Here is a 17,065-nt window from a genome sequence, read left to right on the forward strand (position 1 = left end):
AATGAGAAGAACATTTATTTATGTATTTCTATGTATTATTTATAATCCATCCAGTTAAATTTGAAAACTGAGAATAATAATTGTTAAAATATTATATGTGTACTTTCTTTATTTGATTTGACAGTTGTTGACCACACACATACGTTGTTACTATATATATGGCACTAAATAACGCAAGTTAGATATTATTGTAATGATCTGGACCTTTGCACGAGGAGATTATCTCAATCTGGACCTTTTGGAATTTTAATTGAATACCCCTGCGTTAGGGGTTCAGTGTCTTGCTCGGGGACACTTCGACAGAGGACAAGGAGCGAACCGTCGACCTTGCGGGTTATCAGACAACTGTTTATGCTGTCTACATATTTGACATATCCTAATACCAAAAAGAAAACTGAAATAATGTATTGTATCTATACTGTCTATTTATTTATGTATTTACTTACCACGGTCAGTCTTGTACAGTCTTGTATTTCCCCTCTGACAGCCAAGCTGGGTCAAAACCTGTCAACCTGTCATCCAAGTTCTCTGCATTTGACCCATCACTATGTAGAGAGCAGTGGCAGTGGCTCCCCGGGCCCATGACAGGCGCCCGGGGAGCAGTTAGGCGTTGTGTTTTGCTCAGTGTGTCGACAGAGGACACGTAGCAGCCAAGGATCGAACAGCCGACCTTGCGGTTACCAGACAACCCTCTCTACGCCATGGTCGCCCCAAAAAATGTGCTTTTGTATAATTTAGAAGATATTTTTTTATTTGAAAAAATATTCAATAACTTTGTGTGTGTGTGTAGGAGGGGGGGGGGGGGGGGGGGTTCTACCTTGACCTATAGGTTCCTGAGAGCAGTCTCTAGACAAAGTTTATTAGTTCAGATTGTGTTGTTATTGTCACATTTCAGTTTCATCATCTTTACGTGGATGTTCTCTACGACTGACTACCAAGGTGGAGTGCTATTGGTTCAGAAGCGCACCTCTGATGCACGTCCACGGTTACGTTGTGGCTGCTTCTGAAGGTTCTATCCACTGTTTCTACGGTGGCAGGTTTACGTACATTAGTCAACTATAACTGCCCACATGATCACATCTCAGCCGGACTTGATGCAGGTTCTTTGAATACTTCTTAACAATGTTGGGTAGTGCCACACTTTTATGCCATGTAAACTATTGATGACCTCATCGCTGCTGGTGCGTTGTCTTCACAATTTGTGTCTGCATGTCTGTTTGGTAACTGTGCACAGGGAGTGTTTAACTGCCATAAAGGTTATTCATGTCATTGTTTAGTATGCTTGTTTATATGTTGTTGTTTGTGTCAGTATGGGTTTTGTTTTGTTTTTGTATAAAAGGGGGGAACTATTGTTGCGTGTTTTGTTTGTACTGGGACGTGTTTGACTGTGGCACAGTGACAGCAGGATGATACGTGAAGCCACTTAAGTCATTCAATGTGGTAAAGTAAACGAAAAGTTGTTACGCTACAAGTTAAAGCAGGGGTCTTACACTCATTTTCCATCCGGGCCACATCAGCATCATGGTCGCCCACAAAGGGCCGGTTGTAAATGTAACTACTCGTAACATATTGATAAATAACTCTCTGCATTTGATTATTGTTTATTCAAGTGTAAAAATATTGTACATGCAGTTATATAAATGTAAAAATATATTTAAGCACATTTCTGTTATTATAACTTAAATCCTTTTAATTTAGGGTTAAGAAACCCGCATTACTCTATCAAAGATCGAACTTTTAAAGAAAATAGCAAAGACAAATATCAAACAAGTTATTACAATAACTTTGTTCAAAGCTTAAAATCCTTTCAAGGGTGCGTTTGCACAATCCCACATGAAGTATTTCATGTGTTTTAAAGCCACGTTTAAAGTAGTCTTCAATGTACTCACAATACATTCCATGTCATGTGTACAGTAACCAGCCAAAGAGCTGCTTCTATGACTGTGTGTTTAAGTATCTCATCATTATGACTTTCTATCTCATCATTTCGACTATGGGGATACTTTTATTATCAACTCTAGCTTTAAAAAAAAACAAAAAAAAAACTTTTATTTTTATTTTTTTTGCTGGCGGATTCGCGGGCCACATAAAATGACGTGGCGGGAGTTTGAGACCCCTGAGTTAAAGTGATCGTGTTTTCAAGTGGACTCATTCCCTCTCGGTTGTGTGCAGCCAGTGAGGTACGTTACGCATGTTAAATCTGTCATTGTGCATATTTGCGTTTAAACTGTGTTTATGTAATGTTAATGTCGGATTGTTTGTATGTCTAAATGTAATTTATACAGTTAGACGGTGGATTGAGGACAGTGGTGTAAAAGGAGGAATAAATCCATCAGTAGAAAAGAACTAAAGGTGTCGTGTATTTCCTGGAGGGAGTGATGGAGTGTAGGAGGGAATGATGGCAGGAAAATGTATGTACAGGAGACTATTTGCTCAATACTAATATTTCTTTGTAACGTCTCTGTGTGTGTTTACTGTTTTCCTGCAGACGTCCAGCAGCTGTTGGTGGGTAAAGAAGAGGTTCCCCCTGAGCAGCAGGAGCGGACCTCCAGTCTGGACCAGGAGGACCAAGAGCCCCCACACATTAAAGAGGACCAGGAGGACCCAGAGCCCCCACACATCAAAGAGGAACAGGACGAACTCTGGAACAGTCAGGAGGGAGAGCAGCTTCAAGGGCTGGAGGAGGCTGATGTCAAGCTCTCATTCACTCCTGTGAAGAGTGAAGATGATGAAGAGGAAGCTCAGTCCTCACAGCTTCATCAAAGACAAACTGAACAGATGGAAACAGAAGCTGATGGAGAGGACTGTGGAGGACCAGAACCAGACAGAAACTTAGATCCAGATAGACATCCAGAACCAGATACTGATGACAAGACTGGAGACTCTTCTGACACTGATGATTGGAAGGAGACCAGAGAACCTCATTCAGGTTTAAACTCTGTGAAACCTGATGAAGTCCTTGTCAGTGATTCAAGATGTAGTGCTGGTGAGAAACTATTTAGATGCTCTGAGTGTGAGAAAACATTTGGCTCCAGAGGAATTCTGAAGAAACACACGAGAATCCACACAGGAGAAAGACCTTACTGCTGCTCAGTCTGTAATAAGTATTTTGCATATAAACAGGTTTTACAGGACCACATGAAAATCCACACAGGAGAGAAACCTTACAGCTGCTCAGTCTGTAATAAGTCTTTTGCACGTAAACGGGGTTTACAGGAACACATGAAAACCCACACAGGAGAGAAACCTTACAGCTGCTCGGTCTGTAATAAGTCTTTTGCACGTAAACAGGGTTTACAGGAACACATCAAAACCCACACAGGAGAGAGACCTTACAGCTGCTCAGTCTGTAATAAGTCTTTTGCATATAAACAGGTTTTACAGGAACACGTGAAAATCCACACAGGAGAGAAACCTTACAGCTGCTCAGTCTGTAATAAGTCTTTTGCATATAAACAGGTTTTACAGGAACACATGAAAATCCACACAGGAGAGAAACCTTTCAGCTGCTCAGTTTGTGATAAAAGATTTAGGCAGAGCGCAGCTCTAAAGGTACACATGAAAAGTCACACAGGAAAGAATCCCCTTTAGCCCTTTTACCCAATCAGCCCTCCACATATCCCTTCCAGCGGTGGGCCCATAGGGCGGCTGCTCAATGTAGATTTTTCGGGTTGTTCCTGGTCGAACCATATGTCTCATGTCCCGGAAACCAGACCCTCACCAGCAGCTATATGCTTTTTGTTTCTTTCATTGTTTAATCTAAATGATTGATTGAAGGGTAAATATGGAGACAAGTGTATTGGCATGCAGATGAGTATATGTATGTGTGTTTGAGGCATCATGTCTTGAAATAAATCCTTGTATTTTAGTTTATATTGATAAATATTTGATTGTTATTTTCTATGTAAAATGTTTTGCTTTTCCATCTTAATAAAAAGAGAATAATAAAACAAAAGATATCCACTCACAGCAACCGTTGGATACACAAACTACCAAGCAGACATCAGAGAAGCTAACCCACGCAGGTTGGACAGCTACCCCGCTTTCCCCGGGGCAGGATCCGTTCACGCTACACTACCAAGCAGACATATCAGAGAGGTTCAGGAAAAGTTCATTCTTTAAAGTAGTTTCCCCGTACTCCTCACTTTAATTATTATTATTAGATTAGTATAAAGATGCAAAGGTCCTAACATTTAATAGTCGTTTTGATCTTCCAGAAAAAGACGATTTTACTGACTCAGCTCAGTTATTTTTATTATTCGTTTTTTATTCGGACAGGCCTCGTTTTTGTATCTGTGTATGGTGTTGGTGTGTTTGGACGAATACAAATGTAAATGTAAATGCAAAAAGAAAGCAGGATTTTAAACCAGAAATGCACTGACGAACAATAATGACTTCTAAAGTCTACAGAGGTCACATATCGTAGCAGCACGTCGGCTAACACAGATACTTAAACGATAAAGTCACGTAATAATGACTTGCTCCTTGTCACTAAGTCCAGAGCTGTCTGTTGAGGAGTTGTTCTTCTCAGACATACTGAGTCCTGGTCAGTCTGTATCACACACACACACACACACACACAGGTTTTAATACAAATGGTGGCGTGATGAATATGGAAGACAATTTCCCGACTGTGATGAAAAGTAAAGATCCTGTAAGTCAGTGGTCGCCAACCCGTCGATCGCGATCGACCGGTCGATCTCTGAGACTTTCCCTGTCGCTCTCCAAAATAAAATAAAAATAAATTCAGAAACACATTGGGCCTCATTCTCGAACATTTTCTGAAATGTTTTCTTACGGACTTCGGAAGACAAACGTCAGAAAAGATCTCCGCCTGATTCATGAACGCCTGAAAATGGGTTCTTACACAGCCGAAGTGTTCTCAGCTGTGCTCCCCCGAATGAGGTGCACCTGGATTTGCATACAGAAACGCCCCGCCAGCTCATTATAAGGGCATGCAACTGAAGAGACGTGTGCACGATCGACAGACTCCACAGGCAACGCGAAAGCAACTTCAGACTCATTAAAATCATGTCAAAGCAGAAAGCGAGCACCGGTCGAGTAAACTGAGACCTAACTTCATCGGTGCAGATACTGTTGCAGAATGTAGATGTGTCCATTCTATTCCACTGTGGCTATATCCACGCCATTGAGTTTAGTGCTTATTTATTTATTCACTTACATTTGCAGTGTTCGTGTTGTGCTTTTGTTTATTTTATGATATCACGATGCCTCGTAGAATCATGACTATAATCCAAATGTGTTAATATTCTCGTATTTATTATTATTATAATTATTTAAATCCGAGGATGTCTGTAGAGTTGATGTGAACGTAATCACCAACAATTTCTCACAAATTCAGCCCTTCCCACTAAATGCCCCTTCTAACACGGAGCGGCCCCGTGGGACATCTCGTGTTTTTTTGAGGAATTGCATTTAAGAAAACTCTGGGCGATTTACGACAGCTATTTAGCGTTCTGAAATTCTGGTCTAAGTTCAGAACGAATCCCAGATGATAAAACTTTCATGAATGCCAAATTTGTCCCGAAAACCGTGTCAGTGGAGTTCAGAAGAAATGTCTTCCTAACTTGTCTGGCAGGTTTACGTACATTAGTCAACTATAACTGCCCACATGATCACATCTCAGCTGGACTTTATGCAGGATGCAGGTTCTTTGAATACTTCTTAACAATGTTGGGTAGTGCCACACTTTTTTGCCATGTAAACTATTAATGACCTCATTGCTGCTGGTGCGTTGTGTCTTTACAATTTGTGTCGGCATGTCTGTTTGGTAACTGTGCACAGGGAGTGTGAGAGGGAATGATGGCAGGAAAAAAGTGTATCTACAGGAGACTATTTGCTCAATACTAATATTTCTTTGTAACGTCTCTGTGTGTGTTTACTGTTTTCCTGCAGACGTCCAGCAGCTGTTGGTGGTTAAACAAGAGGTTCCCCCTGAGCAGCAGGAGTGGAGCTCCAGTCTGGACCAGGAGGACCCAGAGCCCCCAAACATTAAAGAGGAACAGGAGGACCCAGAGCCCCCACACATTAGAGAAGAACAGGAGGACCCAGAGCCCCCACACATTAAAGAAGAACAGGAGGACCCAGAGCCCCCACACATTAAAGAAGAACAGGAAGAACTCTGGATCAGTCAGGAGGGAGAGCAGCTTCAAGGTCTGGAGGAGGCTGATGTCAAGTTCTCATTCACTCCTGTGAAGAGTGAAGATGATGAAGAGGAAGCTCAGTCCTCACAGCTTCATCAAAGACAAACTGAACAGATGGAAACAGAAGCTGATGGAGAGGACTGTGGAGGACGAGAACCAGACAGGAAGTTAGATCCAGATAGACATCTAGAACCAGATACTGATGACAAGACTGGAGACTCTTATGACTCTGATGACAGTGATGATTGGAAGGAGACCAGAGAACCTCATTCAGGTTTAAACTCTGTGAAACCTGATGAAGTCCTTGTCAGTGATTCAAGATGTAGTGCTGGTGAGAAACTATTTAGATGCTCCGAGTGTGGGAAAACATTTTGGACCAGAGGAATTCTGAAGACGCACATGAGAATCCACACAGGAGAGAAACCTTTCAGCTGCTCAATTTGTGATAAAAGATTTAGGCAGAGCGCAGCTATAAAGGTACACATGAAAAGTCACACAGAAAAGAATCCCCTTTAGCCCCTTTACCCAATCACCCCTCCACATATCCCTTCCAGCGGTGGGCCCATAGAGCGGCTGCTCAATGTCGATTTTTTGGGTTGTTCTTGGTCGAACCATATGTCTCATGTCCCAGAAACCAGACCCTCGAGGGAAGACCCGCCCCTCTGCCTCTGATTGGCTACAGCCTGCTAAGCGCTAACGTTAGCCTAGCTATGATGCTAACCAGCGTCTTTTTTCACATTTTCTATTCATTATGTTTACGTCACATTTATTTGTTGCATGTTGATTTATACATTGTGTTATCAAACCAGAGGGGGACTGTTAGTAGGACCCACATTTACTCATACTATTGTTTAAGTATTTGTACTTCATTTTTTGTCCATTTTATTTTCTTTAAATGTATTATATTCTGCTCTGTTATTGTATTGTATTATATATATTGAGCATCTTTCATACTTAATATTTTTACTATTTACTCTGTAACTTCATTTGCTGCTGCTACAAACAAATTTCCCCCAGGGGATGAATATAGTATATATCCATCTATCTTATCTGATCTTGTCTTGTCTTGTCTTATTTTGTTATTTTATTATTTTATTATTTTATTATTTTATTATTTTATTATTTTATTATTTTATTATTTTATTATTTTATTATTTTATTATTTATTTATTATTATTTTATTATTTATTTATTATTATTTCATTATTATTTGGTTTGTTTGTTTTGGTTTGTTTTGTTTTGGGGTAAATGTTCAGTCTATTGTCTGATCCACACTCCGGAGCAGAAGGTGGCGGTAATGCACCAATAAGATGGATGCCAACCTCCGTAAAGGCAGAAGAAGAAGAACGGAAAACCGGAAGTCCGGATACGAAGAGCTCGTGGGTTCTCTTTATTTCTTATCTCAGTCTTTAAACACTGTTCATGCTCCGGCTGATAACCTTAAAAGAGTTTGGAGTGAGACTCGGTTACAGGAACTTAGGCTCAGAGATCTTCTAACACTTTGAAACATGAACTGTTTCTGGAAACTCGGCACGGGACTTGAACAGCGAGGTGAACGAGCTGACGGAATAAACGTGAGGCTTCACGCTGACGACACACTTTGTAAGTACTTGGACTACTGGAATTACAATATTGCAAACCTAAATTAAAACTATTAGTGTAATGTTATGCTCACCGTGCGGGCGGGGCTGCTAGCTTGTGGCTTTAGCATGTTCGCTTGTAGCTTTAGCATGTTAGCTTGTCGTGTTGGCGTGTAGCTACAGCAGCATGGGCCAACAGTGAACATAAACATGTGTTAGTTATTGTTGGAGACTATTTATGGGGCTGTCGCTGTAGCCCAACGTTATACAATATAGTTTTTAGGACATTTCACATTTGAAATACTCGACGGACAGCGAGTGGGGCTGTACACAGTTTAAATGTGGAGGAAGTGAGTAAAACAAAGTTTTTATGCAGGATGCAGGTTCTTTGAATACTTCTTAACGATGTTGGGTAGTGCCACACTTTTTTGCCATGTAAACTATTGCTGACCTCATTGCTGCTGGTGCGTTGTCTTTACAATTTGTGTCGGCATGTCTATTTGGTAACTGTGCACAGGGAGTGTTTAACTGCCATAAAGGTTATTCATGTCATTGTTTAGTATGCTTGTTTATATGTTGTTGTTTTGTACAGTTTGTTTATGTCAGCCGAAACGACGTCTGTCGCTCTTCAACAGGCAGCAGAATATATTGTTAGCCTCTGAGAGCGCTGCGGTCGGAGCTAGTTGTCTTAAGTGTATTGAGAGGGAACCCTAGTCATGGTTATAACTTTATAACAACAATAACCAACAACTAACGCTCTTTAACAGGGCAAAACACCACGACACAACCGTTTGTGACACACAAACAATCTGTAACTAATAATTGTACGTTTATAAAATGTCACTGCCAAACTGCATGCTGGGTACAGCTCTCTAATGTGAAAAATTTAAGTTTTAAAGAGCTCCTAATTATGGATATTATGTGATACAATGTATTTACTTAAGGAAGTTTAGACAAAGAAGTGTGTTTGAGTGTCTGTGTAAGGGGGGGGGGTTGGGAAGTGGCTGGGTGAGGTGTTAAGATCAGAACAATAGGTCAAGGGCCAAGGGGGGGCTTGTTGGACTTCAGCCAATCGATGAGCTGAGAAATGTAACTTTGGAGGGTCAAAGGCTCTTCAAATTGCAGGAGAGATTCAGACCTCCTCGGTACCATGGGGCAGACATACCAGTCTGTCGTGTGGTGCGGATGGCGTGTGATTCGTTTTGTAACTGTTTTTATGTTTCTTGGATAATAAATCCATTACGATTTTGACTTAAACCTGCTGTTGTGTTTTGGAGGCGATTGAGAGCACATGACTGCAGGAAGTGGGGCGATTTCTCCCAGTGTTCAAAAGGTATGGCCCTAACAGTCTAACAGTTGGGAGAGGCTCTGTCGCTCCAGTAACGTTACATTAAAGAACGGAAAAGAGCGATGCAGGCTGAACAAAGACTGAACAACAAAAGGTATTTTGGTTACACACATATGCAACGCTGATTACCGTGTAATATGTGTGGTATTTGTTATAAATGTACGATGGTACATAGAGGGTGATAAGAAGCTGTACAAGGAGGGGCTTAGGACCCAGGGGAATGTAGGCGAAGGAAACAGGAAGTGATAGAACGGAAGACACGCCACATAAACAGCTGTTCACCACTCGTTGGCCGGCCGGTTCTTTTCGGCGTTAATTAATTAATTAATGCTTTCACGTGGGGAAAAAAAATACCGTGAAACCGCCAGAATCTTACAAAATACCGTGATATGCATTTTTGGTCATACCGCCCAGCCCTACTATTTGCTCAATACTAAAATGTCTTTGTAACGTCTCTGTGTGTGTTGACTGTTTTCCTGCAGACGTCCAGCAGCTGTTGGTGGTAAAAGAAGAGGTTCCCCCTGAGCAGCAGGAGTGGAGCTCCAGTCTGGACCAGGAGGACCAAGAGCCCCCACACATTAAAGAGGAACAGGAGGACCCAGAGCCCCCACACATTAAAGAGGAACAGGAGGACCTAGAACCCCCACACATTAAAGAGGAACAGGAGGACCCAGAGCCCCCACACATTAAAGAGGAACAGGAGGACCCAGAGCCCCCACACATTAAAGAGGAACAGGAGGACCCAGAGCCCCCACACATTAAAGAGGAACAGGAGGACCCAGAGCCCCCACACATTAAAGAGGAACAGGAGGACCCAGAGCCCCCACACATTAAAGAAGAACCGGAGGAACTCTGGATCAGTCAGGAGGGAGAGCAGCTTCAAGGTCTGGAGGAGGCTGATGTCAAGTTCTCATTCACTCCTGTGAAGAGTGAAGATGATGAAGAGGAAGCTCAGTCCTCACAGCTTCATCAAAGACAAACTGAAAAGATGGCAACAGAAGCTGATGAAGAGGACTGTGGAGGACCAGAACCAGATAGGAACTTGGATCCAGAGAGACATCCAGAACCAGATACTGATGACAAGACTGGAGACTCTTCTGACACTGATGACAGTGATGATTGGAAGGAGACCAGAGAACCTCAGTCAGGTTTAAACTCTGAGAAACCTGATGAAGTCCTTGTCAGTGATTCAAGATGTAGTGCTGGTGAGAAACGATTTAGATGCTCTGAGTGTGAGAAAACATTTTGCAACAGAGGAAATCTGAAGAGACATATGATAATCCACACAGGAGAGAAACCTTTCAGCTGCTCAGTTTGCAAGACATCTTTTAACACGTCTTCTCATTTACGGACACACATGAGAATCCACACAGGGGAGAAACCTTTCAGCTGCTCAGTTTGTGAGAAAAGTTTCACTAGAAGTGGAGATCTGAAGAGTCACATGATAATCCACACAGTGGAGAAACCTTTCAGCTGCTCAGTTTGTAAGAAATCTTTTAACCATCGTTCAAATTTACTGAGTCACGTGATAATCCACACAGGAGAGAAACCTTTCAGCTGCTCAGTTTGTGATAAAAGATTTATGCGCAAAGCAGATCTAAAGGTACACATGAAAACTCACACAAGAAAGAATCCCCCTTTGCCCTTTGACCCAATCACCCCTCCGCATATCCCTTCGAGCGGTGGGCCCATAGGGCGGCGGCTCTTGTGGATTTTTCCGGTTGTTCCTGGTCGAACCATATGTCTCATGTCCCAGAAACCAGACCCTCACATGTAGTGCTGGGCGGTCCGGTATACCGGTTTTAATTTCCCGTATGATATAAATTTTTCACACACCGTCATACCGTTTCATGGCCGAAACAACTGCTGTCACTCTTCAACAGGCAGCAAAATATATTGTTCACCACGAAGAGCGCTTTGGTCGGAGCTAGTTGTCTTGTGTGTATTGAGAGGGACCCCTAATCATGGTTAATATCCCACAACTAACTCTCTTTAACAGGGCAAAATGCCACGACACAACAGTTTGTGACACAGAAACAATTTGTAACACTAATAATTGTACATTTATAAAATTACACCGCCGAACGGCATGCTGGGTACAGCTCGCTAGCTAGCTAGCCCGGTAGCACAACAGTCTGTTAACAGCTGGGAGAGGCTCTGTCGCTACAGTAACGTTACATTAAAGAACAGAATGGAGCGATGCAGGATGAACAAAGACAGACCGGAGATACACCGATAGTCTGTGCCCAAGAGAGGAGCTGTGTCTGCTGTTTGGAAGTTTTTTGTTTTAAAAAAATCCGACGTCCAAAATACTATATATTGCAAAGTTTGTCGAGCCACTGCTGTTGCCGCTGGTGGTAACACGAGCAACTTACTCCATCACCTCAACAGAAAGCACAAGTTGGAATACCAAGAGTGTGATTACGGTCGTCAGATTCGAGGCCGTCAACCAGTAACGTTGTCGCGAGTGAAACAGTGAAGCCAAAGGGTCTGACATCGCTTGAAGAGGCATTTGCTCGAGGCAGCATATGACAAGAAAAGCAAGCGGTGGAGCGACATTACGAACGCAATAACGATCCAGCTATGCAAGGACGTGGTCCCGCTACAGACAGTCGAGAAAGACGGGCTCAGAGCAATGATTAAAACACTGAATTCAAGGTATGTCTTACCGGGGCGACAATACTTCAGCCAAACTGCTATCCCAACATTATAGGAACAAACGAGCACACCCTATAGTAAGCAAAGCCTTTATACATGATGACATCAAAATGTTTTTATATTGTATGTACTTCTGACAGTATAATAAGCCACTATAAACCTATATAAAAACAGTCACGGGGGGGAAAAAATACTGTGATATACCGTGAAACTGCGGTGTATTGGCATACAGATGAGTATATGTACGTGTGTTTGAGGCATCATGTCTTGAAATAAATCCTTGTATTTTAGTTTATATTGATAAATATTTATTTGATTATTTTCTATGTAAAAATGTTTTGCTTTTCCATCTCAATAAAGAGAATAAAAAAACAAAAGATATCCACTCACAGCAACCGTTGGATACACAAACTACCAAGCAGACAAAAGTTCATTCTTTAAAGTAGTTTCCCCGTACTCCTCACTTTAATTATTATTATTATTATTAGATTAGTATAAAGGTGCAAAGGACCAAACATTTAATAGTTGTTTTGATCTTCCAGAAAAGGACGTTGATGTCACTGACTCAGCTCAGTGATTCATGTAATTTCTTAAACGCTATGCTGCCTGTGAAAAGAGAAACTAGCTCTGTTTGTTTTACTGTTTAAATGACAGCTACACATGTCACTCTCACAGATTAAGATTATACATTAAACACATTGACGTTAACACTTGGCTAACACTCAGTGGTTGTTGGTTTTTTAAATTATGAGTAATGTTACTTTTGTAACTTCAAGAACTTTTTTTAATAACAGTAGCTGTGTACTTTTATTGAAGTGACATTTGGTGTGCGTTTGTCTACAGACGTCTGACCTGAGACACTTGACACTTTCATTGAACACTGTTGGTCTCTACAGGAAATAGACTCCTACAAAATAAGACTGCAAACTACACCTTCATGTCTCAGCTACATGTGCAAATAAAACTGAAACACAATATTGTTAACATAATAATCTATAAATCATCTGACTAATGTGCAGTTTGCGTGCTGAAATAATCCTGACAAACCAATGCATTTACAACTTCCCTTTCTGAATCAGTTTATGTTCCTCCCAAAGCTGACAGTTATCTGAAAGGCTTTAAGTGATGTTTTTCTTTACATTGATCAAAACAATCTTTAGAAGAATTTTAGAAATCTAGCCAGAGAGTGTTTGACTAATACAACATATTTTGGTAGATGATGAAGGAGAATGAGTTTTTTTTTAAAGACCGATAGTGCCATCTTGTGCCTTAATTAATCCAGGCAGTTAAATAAAGTAGATTACTTCATTTCCATTGTGATTATTTTTTTCCGAGTGTGGGCTCAAAAACATGTCTTTTCAGTTAGTAATCATGAGGATGTGAAACAGGAGTTATTAGACACATATATTTAAAAATCACAATTAGATAGGGCATATGAAATAACAAGTTGGAATATAAAATAGGAAAGCGTATGGACCTCTGCAGACTGGATTCAAGAGTCCTGCTTTGAAGTGGCTCTGTTAGATTTGAAGTCACAGTAAAGTGAACAATCTCCTGTCTGCAGTTAAGTGTGTGTGTGTGTGTGTGTGTGTGTGTGTGTGAAAAAAAACTATTAAATCAATCAACTCTTCATTTTCTCTGTGCAGCACGTTGCAATGCTCACTTTAAATGGCTGTTGAAAAAGTGACGCCATCTTGGTCTCCAACAGAACAAGAAATACTTTACAAAGTCCAGTAATCCATTCTGTAAAATAACTGATACATTTGTTTACTATCAGTGCAACTGTCAGAGCATGTTGCGTTCTTCACAACATTAGTTTGGAGTCAGGTGACCAACTTGATGAAGATGAGCAGGGTCTTCAACTTCATCAACTTAGAGGACATTGATGATCCACATCCACCACGATGCATCTCAGTACAGAGACATGACCTGTGCCCAAACTGAAGGACAGTATACACCTTCACACTGCTTTTAGTTACAACTTTCTTCACATGTTTTTGTGATGTGCAGGATGCCACAGGGTGATGGGAGGCACATCAGGTCAGACGCAAAGTAGAAATCAACCTTGTAATATTTTAAAGACATTCCCTTTTGATTGAAGAGCCTCTACATCATCAAGACTTCTGCTGTGCCTCCACGTGCAGCTCATGGTGGGTGCAAGAACCCAGGCAAAATCAGCAGGGGATAGTCGAGTAGTGGTTATACTGGTTATACTGGTTAGGGTGAACCAACAACCACTGCTCCGTTTGTAACTCTCCTTTTGTAGAGTTAGTTTCTTAATGACATTTCTCAAAAACAAACACATGAATATTGTTAAACATATTTTATTTTGTGATGCACCTTGGCTTGCTGATATGCTTCTGTTATCTTTTTATGCTACAGTGTGATTTATGAAATATTCTGTGCAACACTCCCTGCTGTGTGAATCATGATCTCTGAGGTGCGTTCACAGCCTGTGGGGAAGACTGGTGCTTTCTCTGGATTTGATGTCCTGTGTTTTGCATCACTTTGCTGCCCTCTGCTGGTGAAATTATTCATCTCAAAACCATTTTTATTGACTGATATTTTCAAATCTCAATCGATTGATAAGAAAGTCCCCCAATTTAGCATTTATAAGCAATATGTGAACATTTAATAAATGGTTTATAACACACCATAATGCAGCTGTAAGCTGATTTAAGTGTGTATTAATGTAACTCCTGCTGGAGGCACCCATACATAAAGACTGGTATATGAACATAATGAAATACAATGAAGTAAAATACAGATATAATAGTATAAAATATGTCTTCATATGAGAAGTTATAATTGAATAACAAATACTGGACATTACCAAATACTTAAAACGTCCTTTTGTCTGCATAAAGCTACATTATGGTGTGTTATAAAGAATGTATTAAATGTTTATACAGTGCTTATAATGCTGAATAGTTGGGGGTTAAAGTAATCTTTCTTTACTGTTTTCCTTTTTCTAGGTACAAAGTGAAAGAAGTCAAGTTTTGTGTTTTTAAAAAAAAGAAAATTTGATTTTCTGCTACAAATTTATTTGATTGATTTTCAGCTCCATTGTGTTTTAACAGAGATTCAGGGAGCAGAAAACCTTTAAATTGATATTATATTCCATATTTTCTAACAGTCCTGGTTGTAACAGTCAGCTCAAATGTTTTCACAGCGTTTTGATAAATTATTTTTATTGTTTAATGTGGCACAAAGCGAGCTTCATAAAGCCGACTAATCTGCTGTATGACAACAGTGATTATTGATCCATCATTGTGTCTCATTCTGTGTTTTCAGTGTCAATGGAAAACAACTACAACAAATACGCAGGCAACTATTAAAAAGCTTGATATTTTAAAACAAGAATTTATATTTTGATGAAAATGCATATTCCATATACTCTCTGCTTTTGGTCAACTGTCTGTGTCTCCCTGATTAGGTCATGGCTGTCAGAGCCAGGTCGTGACACCATCTATGAATCTATTTAATGTTGTGAATGGAATGGGTTTAATATCCAGAATATAACTTATAAGGGAAGTTTATTTTTATTTTTTTATTATTTAATTTTACTTATAAATAACATTATTAGTGTTTAAATGATAACTGTCATAAAGTCATAATGTTACACACTCCGGTCCAGTAGGTGGCGGCATTCATCTTAAACGTTGGTCTGTAGTCCGCCAATAAACTGAAAGAAGAAGAAGACTCATCTCCCGGTAGCCTACAAAGCTAATGAAGTTAGCTTACCATGCTAGCTGGAAACAGACCGACGGGGACGGAAGTTATCGACACAGCGCTAGTCAGAGTTTAATGAGAGTAAACGGTGTTTTTAACGGAGTTTGTCTGGAGGAAAAGTTTCTGTCGCTGGTGGATTGTTTCCTGGTGTCCTACGGAGCTAATGAAGTTAGCATGCTAGCAGCAAGTAGACGGACCAGAACGTAACCAATAACACAGCGCAGGTCAGAGTGAGCAAACCGTGTTTAACGGAGTTTGTCTGGAGGAAAAGTTTCTGTGGTTTAGTGAAAATGTCTAAAGTCCAAATGCTGAGATGTTTAGTCAACCAGCGACTAACTGCGGCTGCTGAAGAGATATTTGGTCTGTTTGAAAGAACGATAGTAGAGTACGAGGAGGAACTTTCTCGTTCAAAAGAGCAGACCGAGCGACAACAGACACTACTGGACGCTGTTTTCAACCCTCAGCTGCGGTTACACAGAGCAGGTTGGTTCTCTTTATTTCTTCTGTTCATGCTCCGGCTGATAACTTTTAATGTAGTTTGGAGTGAGACTCGGTTGCAATGAATCTTTTTCTTCTTCTTCTGATCTGTTCTCTCAACTTCTAGATGACAGAAAATATTTACACTTAAAGTACAAGTTTGTTCTCTGTGATATGTTCATGGTCACATAAGAGTTGATTAAAACATTTAAACTTAATTAATACTAGTTACTTACATAGTCTATTTAATTCTTCCATATTTTAAATCTGGACTATCTCAGCTGCAGAACGGTACCAAACGGTTGGATATAAATCAGTGAATACAACCTGATCAATGATAGAATGAATTAAACAATCATACAACATAGATAGACCTTGTTATCGGGACACATACAGACCTATGTAGATATTCATGTGTTCAGATCTGGCAGGAGCGGGTTTGGTTTCTGGCAAGTATGAAAATTAAAGTATTGATAATCATAAAATGATTAACATCAATAGGATTATTAAAATATATCAATGATAACAGGGACCATTCTGGGATCAGGGACCAATAACCAAACTGTGGATAGTCTCAATATTGGTGTTCACTCAAAATGTTGATAGTCAAAGTATTTTTACCACATCCAGAGTGAACGGTGAAGGTTTGAATCCGAGCACTGACTATAACATCCAGCTATTATCACAACACAAATACACAAAATCATCACAGAAAACTGCTCCCTAGAATATAACAGTTTATTTACTGAACAATACTGATCATAAATCAATAATATACATCAACAAACATCTATCAACAATTACAAGCATACTACCTAAAAGCAACAAACAATTGTTTGTGTGTAGGAGGGGGTGGGGGGCTTCTACCTTGACCTATAGGTTCCTGAGAGCAGTCTCTAGATGAAGTTTATTAGTTCAGATTGTGTTGTTATTGTCACATTTCAGTTTCATCATCTTTACATGGATGTTCTCTACGGCTGACTACCAAGGTGGAGTGCTATTGGTTCAGAAACCGAGCGCACCTCTGATGCACGTCCACGGTTACGTTGTGGCTGCTTCTGAAGGTTCTATCCACTGTTTCTACGGTGGCAGGTTTACGTACATTA

The 17,065-nt window shown here is 40.4% G+C and overlaps 2 protein-coding genes across 2 annotated transcripts in view; both read left to right on the forward strand.

The window, feature by feature from the left end:
* The first annotated feature begins 4,473 nt into the window (after window positions 1-4,473).
* On the forward strand, window positions 4,474-13,064 carry LOC142967708 (uncharacterized). Its single transcript, XM_076107201.1, has 3 exons — window positions 4,474-4,546; window positions 5,806-6,495; window positions 9,575-13,064. The coding sequence occupies exons 1-3, from the start codon at window positions 4,474-4,476 to the stop codon at window positions 10,867-10,869; spliced, it is 2,058 nt and encodes a 685-aa protein (XP_075963316.1). The 3' UTR covers window positions 10,870-13,064.
* Window positions 13,065-15,245: 2,181 nt separating this feature from the next.
* Window positions 15,246-17,065, forward strand: part of LOC142967682 (uncharacterized) — a 6,722-nt gene continuing 4,902 nt past the window's right edge. The window contains exon 1 of the mRNA XM_076107146.1: window positions 15,246-15,965. Coding sequence (XP_075963261.1) covers window positions 15,773-15,965 — 193 coding nt within the window. The 5' untranslated portion in view covers window positions 15,246-15,772. The remainder of the gene's footprint in view (window positions 15,966-17,065) is intronic.

Source organism: Anarhichas minor, unplaced genomic scaffold (genome assembly GCF_050575085.1).
Source record: "Anarhichas minor isolate MPS153535 unplaced genomic scaffold, ASM5057508v1 ptg000038l, whole genome shotgun sequence".
Lineage (NCBI taxonomy): Eukaryota > Metazoa > Chordata > Actinopteri > Perciformes > Anarhichadidae > Anarhichas > Anarhichas minor.